This window comes from Aquarana catesbeiana, linkage group LG03 (assembly GCF_042186555.1).
Source record: "Aquarana catesbeiana isolate 2022-GZ linkage group LG03, ASM4218655v1, whole genome shotgun sequence".
Lineage (NCBI taxonomy): Eukaryota > Metazoa > Chordata > Amphibia > Anura > Ranidae > Aquarana > Aquarana catesbeiana.
Window position 1 is genome coordinate 285574877 of NC_133326.1, and position 12288 is coordinate 285587164.

A 12288-nucleotide genomic window follows, 5' to 3' on the forward strand; every position below is an offset into this window, starting at 1 on the left:
TACTTGTACCACTGGCAACTAGAGATGAGCACAATTCATAAAATCTAATCATATAACAAATAAGAAAAGAAGAAGTTGAGAAGTTGAGATCTGCTCTCCCAGGTGGTTATTGACTATTGTTAGTGAACCACCAGTGCATGGGTCTGATTTACCTCTTACTAGTTCACTCAAGTAGAATGCACTTCTACTTACTTATTAGGTCAACTATGTCAGTTAGAAAAAAACGTTGTCCTATTATACCCTAAATCACAAAAAAATATGGATAACTAGTCAGCAAATAAGGACAACAAAGCGTCAGGATACTACCCTTATGAGCAATTAAGGAGTAGTCACATTTAACTGCATTAGTTCTGTAATTTTGAAGATGTTGTAACACTCATCCAAGCAGTTTACTCAGTTCTAACGAATGTCAGGCACTCCAGCATTTATCACCATACAGGTAACTCAGTCACCTTAATCCAATGGAAATTAATGACAAATTGCAGCACTACTAATAGTGATCAATATTTTAAATCATGTGAATCTCAACTTTAAAAATATCTCCAACTATCTGGTGCTTTTTACCAACAGTGCATATACCACAGCACTCTGAGCAATTGCATAACCATACACAGGTTATCACATTGCTAAATTCATTATATAAACAAAACTGTGCAAGTTCAATCCCTACATATACTGTACATATAGTGCTAAATCTGAAATCCACATTCGACAGTGCTCTACAAAGTGCTGAAAAGTGTTGCCAAACCACACATCCGTAACCCCAATTCCACCAGTACTCACCAGATGTCATTGACCTCTTACATAAAGAATGTGAAAATGGGTTCTTGTTACTCCTTAATAGGTACTCCATGTTCCACAGCAGATGCTGCAAGCCCTGTCTCCCTATGGGTACTCAAATTTCAAAACCATTACATGGGGAGAGAGCGCCATGATTAAAAGAAAAATAGAGCCTCCAATGCTTAATACCAGTTTTATAAAATGCTTAAAATAAAGCCCACTTCACTTGTGCTAAACCATCACCAGAAGAAAAGCATGTATAAGGTCATCCAGGAAGTGCCACTACACCTGTATCCTACTTGAGTAAGTATGAGCTCCAACGAGCAGAAGTGACATCAAACATCACCAAAAATGGCCATCTTCAGTCACCTTAAACCAATCACTATTGAATGTGTCAAGGTAGATATTGATTGTCCAAGAACTTGAACGGAGGTGTGAAAGCTTGTGAATCCACCTTGTTTAAATTACATTTTGATGAATAGTGAAAAGTCTTCAACATGCATAACAAATCCAGTTGAATGTGACTAATATCTAACTATAATGATCTATTATCAAACTAAGTCACTACATGACCAGGTGATCTTCATAGTGGATTAGGGATCCACAGTTAAAATATGGTTGCTAGAAATCAAATTAATCTCAATCAAATTAGAGTTTAGGTAAGTTCATCCATTGAACACAAAACAAGTCCAGGTGAATGTGACTATCTAATATCAAACTGTTTTACTAGGTCACTACATGACCAGATTGATCTTCCTAGTGGATTAGGGATCCACAGTTAAAATTTGGTTGCTAGAAGTCAAATTAATCTCAATCAAATTAGAGTTTGGGTACATTCCTCCTTTGAACACTAATGGCACCACTTCTGAAACATTTTACGGATATAACATCATGCCACAGCATGTAAACAGTCAATCATCCCTTTACAAGGAGGCTTAGGTAATTTGCAACAAGTGCACAACAAAATAATTTTCACCATTTGACTCACCTGCACTTTTCTTATGGACTGTTTAAATGTCCTCCTCCATCCCTATAGTTTCTACCATCAGTTTGTCCTCACAATTTCTGTAATCCAGTTACTCCCATCAGTTTCTACCCCCAATATATTTCTATAATCTAGTTATTTCTGTCAGTTTCTACCCTCCAATATATTTCTATAATCATACAAAACCTATATATATATAAATGTACATATTTGCTGTAAAACAGTAAAAAAGACAGAGAAATAACCTTTTTGTAACTTTTTTTTTTTACTCTTTGCCAAATAAATTGTTTAGGATTACATTAACATTATACATTAACATTATACAAAATGCCATGACAATTGATACATTTTAAAAAAAACTGTTTCCCACCCAAAATTGTCTATTACTTTAATACTATTAGTTTTAAAATTTATCATTGGTCAAATTTTAAGTCAGATTATATGATATCTTCCTAGTCATGCGCATCTTGGCAAATGATGTTCAACGCAAAATATGCACAACCACTCAATATGTTGACAATGCTTAAAATTGTTTGTGGCATTTCTAAAATATGAATGCAGATGAGAGCACTGTGCCCTCTAGCAACTTATAAGAGCCAGCAGTATCCTCCTTTGTGATGTTTAGGTGCTGAAGTGTCTAAAGATGCTTTATGGGTTAACTGTTGTAGTCACTGGTGCATATATATTAGACAGGCAGCATTCATAGACTTAGGCATTTTACCTCAGTCATAGTCTGACCGGGGAGCAACACAAAACAACTGGGGATTCAGGAAATCAGAGGTAAGCTTGAAGCTCAAACATCAGCAAAATGAGCTCTAGAGCAAACTGCTGTGATTAAATTGTAACATAGGAGACTGGCTGTGAGTTGAAGGAGAAGAGTTCAGTTGATGTAATAGGCAGTTAAACCTCTAAGGACAGAATGAAAACAATCTGCTAGGAGCCAAGAGTTTCCACTTTAAGGTGAATTCAAACAGGCATCACATAGTGTGAGGAAGAACTTCAACTATCTGCATGCTAAAGGTAAAAATTATTTTAACACGTTACAAATTAATTGCATTTCTTTTATGACTAATATTTTCTAAAATTTCTTTTAAAAATATGAGCCAGTTAATTGTGGATATTTTGTTGATTAGTTGTTTCAAAGTTTAATTGGACTTTTTCATGTAATGCCTTTGGATAGTGTCCAAGTTGTAGCTGTTTGTCTTGTAAATTGATATGTATAACTGTCATTTGCTGTCTTGTACAGTATTTCTGTGGTATTTTGTAGATGTGCATAATGTGTGCTTTGTTTATGCACACTTTATACAGTTTTCACATGTTAGCAAAGAGGCTTTGAGCTCAGCATCACTTACATCAGTGGAATTTAACACTGAAAAAGCAAAGCAGTGTTTAACTTGTACTGGTTTACTTTGCTAAAAAGTTTATTAAGAATTTCCTTAAAACGTTGATTAAAGTAGTGTTATTTAGCATGTTCACATGCATGTATGTTTTATTATCATTGCTTCTGTTAATATTTTTGATATTTTCATTTTATTGTAGAAAAATGGTTTCAGTTGATTTTTAAACATCCAAGCTAATATAGATAGTCACTTTCTTTATTAAAAACATGTATTCAATTAAAACAATATGTTCAAAGAGATGATTAAACATTTTTTGTTTATGCAAGGACATTCAAATAGCTTGAGGGCAGGGATTCTCATAGAGAGATCTCAAGGTCTGAGAAGCATACAAAAGGAGCAGCTGTTTAAATGGCCTTTGAAGCTTTGTGCTAGTGCATAACATATTCATACGTAATCCCATCCAGATGACTTTTTTATATTGAAGAATTGAAAGTTTTGTAAATAGATGGAGAAAAGATTTCTGATTTGAACAACTCAGTCTGTGTTTTCAGTGTTCCCATTTGACTAATTTCACTACCTACACATTGCAGAAAATTGTAGAAGTACAGAACAAAAAGGAGCTTTGTGTTGTTAGCCTTTTAGGATTATGGAAATATAAAACTGAGATGATGTAGCTAGTTCTTAGCAACTGAGTTTGAATATGATGTAAAAAACTAAAACATCTGGCCCTCTGTATGGGGTATGATGTATACCCATATTTAAGATATCCCATGATGTCAGAAATGTCACAAGGCCTACATGCAATGCCATCTTTAAACAGGATTTTACAGCTGTAACCTGATATCAGAAATGGAAAATGTTTATTACATAACTGGAAATATATTGTCACTCTCTTGTGACCCTGAATAATCTTATCATTTTCTTTAAGGTTGGCAATGGAAAAACAAGCAATTTTAAGAACTTCTATATACTTTTTGGTGCTTTTCATCTTCACCTTTTCTAAGACACAAGCTGATGACTATTATGACTTGGAGCCTTCTCATTTAGTTGCCTTTGAATGTCCCAAAGAATGTGTTTGTCCATCTCATTTCCCACGTGCTTTATATTGTGACAGTAAAGGACTGAAAGAAGTTCCTCCCATCCCATCAAGAATTTGGTACCTATATCTACATAATAATGCTATTGAGGCACTTAATGAGAAATCATTTGTGAATGCTACTCAAATAAGATGGATAAATCTGAATAAAAATAAGCTGACCAAACAAAAGATAGAGAAGAATTTTTTTAAGAATATGAAGAACCTACTTTACCTATTTCTAGAGGACAATGAATTAGATGGAATACCTGCACCATTGCCAAGCACTTTGGAGCAACTTCGTTTGGCAAGGAATAAAATTTCAAAGATTCCTGAAGGTGTTTTTAAGAATTTAGAAAACCTTACCCTATTGGACTTACATCATAACAAGCTTACAGATGGTTCCTTTCAAGCTGATGCTCTTACAGGACTCAAGAGCCTGATGCAATTTAATGTGGCCAAAAATTCACTCAAGAAAATGCCATCAGGCCTTCCTTCTAACACCATACAATTGTATTTAGACAACAATAACATTGAGGCTATACCTAACAACTACTTTAACAATATACCTAAAATAGCATTTCTTAGATTAAACTACAACAAATTATCTGATTCGGGTGTACCAGCAAATGTATTTAATATTACATCTATGTTAGACTTGCAGTTATCATACAATGAACTGGCTTCTGTACCAACTGTTAATGGTCATCTGGAGCGTCTTCATCTTGATCACAACAAGATAAAAAGTAAGTCAACTTCATATAGTATGATTTAAGCACTTGAGGTTAAATACTGATATTTTATATTACCAATGGAAGCAAATTGTAGGCCTAATCCATACTAAATGTTTTATTTTGCTGTCATTGTGGCATTTTTTTTATAAATCTTGAGCTAAACAACAGTTGTCCAGACAAAACTTTTTTTTTAGCTTTAGATGGCGTTAGAAAGGATTAGTGCCATATCAGATTTTTACTTCTATCCAGGGCTCCATTAGAGAAACTTTCCTTTGTTTTCTGTTTTGCTGACAATGGTTTCATCAGACAGGAAGTGTGGAAAAATCTCCAAAAATTCCCCAAAGTAACAAAACAGAAATAATTATCTTTTTTAGTAAGATAAGGCTATATCTTATGTCAGTGTTTTACAGCTGTATGTGTTACTGTTAAAGATTTCCCCTCACTTCCTGTCTGGTGAAACCATTGTCACTCTGACACCAAAAGAGTGGTAATCTCACTAGTGGAGCCCGGTTAGGGAACAGTAAAAACCTGTAAGGGTTTTTACCCTTCCTTGCTTTATCCAGGACTCAAAATAAACATATTGGCTGGGCTTACACTTTTAACTTTTTGTCATTCATTAGAATAATATATTATTTGGTTTTAAGTGACAATATGGCACTAATGACAGTGTGACATAATTCTAGCTGAGGTTGCCAGTCTGTAGTTTGTAGGAGCTTTTATAATAGGTAACTTTCCCTATAATGTTTTGCATATCTGGGAATCAGGGGGACTAAAGACAGTTCCTGAGACATGATTTAATGGAACTGACTTTTAAAACTCCCTTTGGAAATAAATTTATGGCAGCAGTGGCCTATTTTGTAAGTAAACACTTAGTTGTACACATTGAACTACTGTATTTTATGACATGTGCTGGAATGTCTTGAAGCAATTGGTGACATTTATTAAACAGACACAAAGAGAGCTATATTTCCTGTAGCTACCAGAGAGGATTACTCATGTTAAAGTTTGTGCAATGTGAGTGTTTTATGACAATTAGGTCATCTTAATTGATTAGCTCACCAATGTATCACTCTCCAAAGAAAATCATAGAAAGAGAGAAAGCATGGCGATGATCTGTAGTGTACTGTCATGTTACTGATACCTAGAACGTTATAGAAAAGCATATCAGGGTCGGGTAATGAAAATTGTATGGTGTTTCTAATGCAGATACACTCAGAGGATTTCATTAATAGCAATTATTTAATATGTCAATGATAATGATATGTGCATTGAGGTGCACCTACCATTGCTAACCAATCACATGTCAGCTTTTAGTACAATTCTGTATTAGGGTATATTGGTGGTTAGCCCTAATACAACATCCACAAATGGGAAAAATTAGTGGGCTGGACCCTATCAGGCAACATCCAATAATATAGTTAAAATATAATTTGTATTACTATCACAATACAACAAACAATATCCCCAATATAAAATAATTGTATTAACACAGTTTGTAAACCTTATATTATTTTAGACCTTTTTCTGCTTCCCCCTATTTATATTGATGGTATCATATTCAGTTTAACTTTGTTCATAGAGAATGTTTTATATTGGGATATTGGGATATAGTAATATAGTTGGTGTTGTCAGCAGTCTGGGGACTGAAAGCAACAATTTTGTGAATATATCTGGATATACAATACTCGATTTACACAAGGTTAAACTGAGTATGATATCATAGCTGGTCACTGTAAGGTGGAGATTAAGCACAAATAAGTCCAAACCAATATAGGATTTAAAAGATAAATATAGCCAAAGCTTTTTTGGCTATCCTTTCTTCTAGATCACTGGATTGCACTTATTTTTGCTCCCGTGTGTCCCAGAACCAGCTAAAGTCCACCACTGGCTGACATTACAGAACTGCTCCAGACTCTGAAAGTATCCCAAAAATAATGTCAAGATCCACCCAGATGCCTGACTGGTAACTGGCTCAGACTCTCAGCATGCTGCTGAGAGCCTGAGCCAGCCACTCCTACTTCCTCCATAGCCCGATGCTCCAGTAAGTTCCAGAGGGACAGAGTAAAGAGCAATGACTGAGTAATCAGCAGTCATGTTATCGCCCAGTTCTCGGGCTTGGAGCTGGGGGGGTAACTGCGACATCAGACTGATGCTGCAATAGGGAAGTGAGCATAGAAGTTTGTTTTTTATTATTCCCACACTTCTCCTTTAACAAATCGTGTCAATACAATTCTTTCATATTTGTAATATTGTATGCTTTTCATCTACTGTGATGACTATTAAAAATTAAGTTTTAACTCTTTTAGTGGATGTTGTGTGGTACTGTAAAGCCTGGTACACACTGTGAGTTTTTGTTGATTCAACCCAGCTTGCTCAACAAAATAAAACTGTAGAGCTCAGGAGGAGCCGCTGTACTAACAATCCGATGTTGGTACAGTGATCTCCTCAGCTGATCTATTGTGTTCTGCCAAGGGGATGCCCCCCCCCCGCTGCCAGGACACACCGGTCAGCACTTTCAGCCATTGGCTGAGAGCACTGAACTGGTGCTGATCGGAAGATCTTTCACAGTCATGTCCATTCGACAGAAGCCAGGTGAATGGCTGGCTTCTGTTGCACTGGCTGTCGTACACATGGGCCGAAAAGTAACCAGAATAAATAAAAGAAGATAATCTGACTGGCTGCAATGCATTGATGTACCTGTTCTTAAAATAGGGCCCTAGCATGGGTGTAAATGGTTTATGTATAACAATGCAATACCTTGGTCAACTTACACTAATAACTGGGGCTTTGGCCACCCTCCCAAATTTAGTAATTATAGGAAACATGCTATAAGTCCTTACCTGCCCTGGAAGCCTCCAATGGAAACAGCTATTCCCTGAATTACAGACCTCATACCAATCCTTTGGGCAATGACTTTCTCTTGAATTTAAACTACATTGCTTCGTTTTTACTGCTTAGAATTAGTATGTGACTACTGATATAAGTATGTGTTTCCACAAGAGGCTTTTGGAAACAAGTGTTAAAGCAGACCTATTGCTACCTTTCCAAATCTGCGCAATCACATTTAATGTCACAATATACAACAACATAATTAAAGAGGTGCACATTTTATAATTAAAAACCAGTTCTTGAGCTTTATTTAAGTAACTGACACCGACAAAAGCTCTGCCTGAAAGGAGCATTGAGAATGCTTCTTGGGAAGGCCATAGATGATGCCATTTCTTTTCTTGCAACCATGGGTTGCAGGAAAGAAAATAGCTTGATTTCCCCATCAACACAGTCAGTTGATGAACAAATCTCTCCCATGAAGCTCTTGTGTTCTCCCAGCAGGGGGGCGAAGGGAGCCATCCCTGCCAGGAGAACACAGTGATTGTTGCTAGCAGCTATTGGCGCTGGCAATAATTGCATGTAAAAATCCAACATGCTGGTTGTACCCAAGTCAATCGATGGATCAATTTGGGTACAACCAGCCTGCCCATGGATGGTTCGAATCTTGGCTGGTCCCTGCTGAACATGTGGAGATTCGAACCATCTATGGCCGGTATAATAAATCAAATTATGAGAGGTAGCAAAGGTCTGAGAGATAATCTGTATATGAATAAAGTGAAAAAGTGCAGAGCTAAAATTAAATAATGAATATTGAATATTGATATATCAACATACTATAATGTACAATGTGAATTGTGACTTCAATGTACAACCAAATGACCAAACATCTGATTATTGACATAAATTAAAATGCACTGTGCAAAAGTTTCTATATATGAAACCAACATTAATAGTATAGTCCCATTGGTGAGTCTAAATATCAATTCATTCATGTGTGTTTGTGGGAAGATATCCAAGAGTGTAGAACTCAAGTAGTCACCGCGATGTGTACATCTACCACACAGGGGAGAAGATTAAATACGCTTAGCAGAAGGCAGCATCAACCAGGCATATAGTGTCAAGGGTTCAAGATGGCAGTCACAGGAATGGTGTCCACAGATAAAAGTGGTGCAATTACTCCTTCGCAGCTGAGCCACTTGTCAACCAAGCATATAGTGGTAAGGATCAAGATGGTAATCACCAAGATAGTATCCAAAAATGATGACATTTCCAACATAGCCGTTTGATAGGTTTTAGATTGTGGCATCTAAAAAAGAGAAAAATCCTCCACATAGTGTAAAACCAATATTCCCTATGTGATTACAAAAGCATGAATAGTTCATAAGTGCAATGGCTTAGAAAGGACTCATCAGACCCAACGCGTTTCATCCACAAAGACTTTAACTGGGATATGAGTCCAAATCCATACATTGCGCAATAATATACACACAGTAAATAGCAGCAATTGAACAAACCTGTATAAAACATTTTGACATGTGGCCACATCCATCATGGTATCTGGCATGCATTCCAAGCCTCCATGTGAATTGCAATAGTGATAGGTACTAATCCACAGTGAGGCTTGAATAGAGTTGGGCCCTAGCCAATAGGACATCTCTCAATCACGCAGCCGTATCTATCATGGCTTCCAGGTAGCGCTCCACAACTCTTTCTGAAGCTGAACAGTAATAGGATCCCTGCGGATCAAGCCTCAGCATGGTCATCAGCTGATATACCCCCACAATTCAGCTAAATGACATGGGAGCTGTCTGGATGAATAGTAATCAACCAGAGCTAAGCTAAATGTATGGAATCTATTTCAAGCTTCACTCTGGACTACATTTAACATGAGCGGGTCCCTGGAATCCAAACCAAGCCTCAATCAGGACTGGTCAAGCCTCACTCTTGACAGCGTTGTATATGAGTGGGTCCCTGAAACGTGAACCCGGCCTCAATCTGGACTGGTTAATAGTCACATTAATACAACTATTAAAAAAATAAAAATATTTATATAGTATATTACACCACCTGTATAATAAAACGGAAGGTGTAAACATGATTATTAGAAGGAGTAGACTTTCATGGGAATTTTTTTTTAGTCACTGCTGATGTAGCAGCTTTGTACAGATGTATACCCCATCATTTGGGGTTGATTGCAGTACGGCATTACCTTTCAAAAGATAACAGTTTACCTAGAGTCCAACAGGATTTTATTATGGAATTTTTAGAATTTTCCACTAAACACGATTATTTTTGGTTTGAGAATATGTTTTTTCTACAAGAAAGGGGTGTGGCCATGGGGGCTAAATTTGCCCCTAGCCTGGCCAATTTATGTTTGGCCAAGTAGGAGGAGGATGTCCTCTATGCCCAAGACAGACCAGAATTGGTCCTTTGGGCACGTTACCTAGATGACATCCTCCTCTTATGGAATGGTGACGATGACTCCCTGTGTGATTTCATGGCATTATTAAACACCAATGATAGAGGTATTTCCCTATCTTATGAAACTATCCATGTAAAAAGCAATATGTTGGAAGGACCATACGTCCATTTTCCCTTAGAGTTAATGAGCATATAGAGAAAGATAAGAGTAACAAATCATAGTGTCCCCAAGCACTACCTTCAATATCACAATAAAGACCCTAAAGGTGCTCAATTCCTTATCATAAATAAATATATATCTCCATGGAGGGGGGGTCCTAGCATAAGGGGTGTATCACAGTTAGAAACCTTTTTGGATATACAAACTTAAATCTTTTTGGTCATATGGCATAAATGTTGACTGGGACATTAATGCTTTTATCAATACAGCTTGAATTTTTCTTGTCTTTTATATAATCATGTTTAAACCTTCCATTTTATTATACGGTTGGTGTAATATATTGTATAAATATATATATATTTTTTACTGATTCTATTAATGTGACTATTGATCAGTCCAGATTGAGGCCAGGTTCATGTTTCAGGGACCCACTTATGCTCAATGCTGTCCAGAGTGAGGCTTTGTTGACATTTCAGGGACCCGCTCATGTTGAATGCAGTCCAGAGTGAGGTTTGGAATGTGTTCCATACATTTAGCTTAGCTCTGGTTGATTACTATTCATCCGGATGGCTCCCCTGTCATCTAGCTGAATTGTGAAGGTGTATCAGCGAATGATCATGCTGAGGCTTGATCCGCAGGAATCCTATTACTGTTCAGTCATAGGTGTGGGTGTGGAGAGATACCCAGAAGCCATGATAGATACGGCTGCGTGATTGAGAGATGTCCTATTGACTAGGGCTCAACTCTATCCAAGTCTCAGTGTGGATTAGTACCTATCACTATTGGAATTCACATGGAGGCTTGGAGCACACCTGTGTGAGGCTGTGATGCAGAATTTACCAGGATCAACAGTACCTTTGTGTACACAACTGGGGAACGGTTTTTCCTACTGTGTTGTTGGCTTTTCTATTAGTTTGGAGGTTGAAGTCTTTGTGGACGAAACGTGTTGGGTCTGATGAGTCCTTTCTATGCCATTGCGCTTTTTGAACTTTTCTTGCTTTGCGATCACATAGGGGATATTTTATTGATGCATAATATCCCGCAATTTATGTAAAGCTTTCTACTTTTAATAAATCCATAACCAAACGGTTTTACACTATGTGGAGGCTTTTTGTCTTTTTTGGATACCACAATCTATAACCTATCAAATGGATTTGCTGTGGAGGAAATTTCATTGTTTTTGGATACCATCTTGGTGATTACCATCCTGATCCTTACCACTATATGCTTGGTTGATAAAAGGCTAAGCTGCAAAGTAGGAATTGCGCCACTTTTATCTGTAAACACCATTCCTGCGACCTATATCTTGAATCCTTGACACTATATTCCTGGTTGATGCTGCCTTCTGCTAAGCGTATTTAATCTTCTCCCCTGGGTGGTAGATGTACACATCGTGGTGACTACTTGAGTTCTACACTCTTGGATATCTTCCCACAAACACACAAGAATGAATTCATATTTAGAATCACCAATAAGACTATACTATACAAAGAAGAACAACTGAAGGCAGCTGCAGATAGAGCCTGGAAAAACATCAGAAAGGAGGAAACCCTTTGGTAATATCCATGGGTTTCAGACTTCAGGCAGTCATTGGCAGTAAAGGATTATCAACAAAATATTAAAAATGAACATTATATTCATTTATCCAATTACATTTGAGCCCCTGAAAATGGGGGGAATGGGGGAAAATGGGGGGACTGTGTATACAAAGGTTTCTAATGGTTTCCTAAAATTTGTACTTGATATCTATGTTCAACCCCTTGAATTAAGGCTGAAAGGCTGCACTTCAAATTCATTTGGTTTGTTTTGTTTTAATTTTATTTTGGTGGTATACAGAGCCAAGAGTATGAAAATTGTGACTGTGTCCAAATATATATGGACCTTTTCAATGCCTTGAAAAAGTATTTATACCCCTTGAAATTTTCCACATTTTGTCAAGTTACTTTGTAGAACCACCTTTAGCT

General features: G+C 36.9%; 1 protein-coding gene across 2 annotated transcripts in view; it reads left to right on the forward strand.

Annotated features, from left to right (window-relative positions):
- Window positions 1-2332: 2332 nt before the first annotated feature.
- Window positions 2333-12288, forward strand: part of KERA (keratocan) — a 46843-nt gene continuing 36887 nt past the window's right edge. Inside the window, exons 1-2 of one of the 2 annotated variants that reach the window (XM_073620191.1) lie at window positions 2333-2545; window positions 4034-4926. In XM_073620191.1, coding sequence (XP_073476292.1) covers window positions 4041-4926 — 886 coding nt within the window. In that variant the 5' untranslated portion in view covers window positions 2333-2545; window positions 4034-4040. The other variant, XM_073620189.1, reaches the window with a different exon arrangement.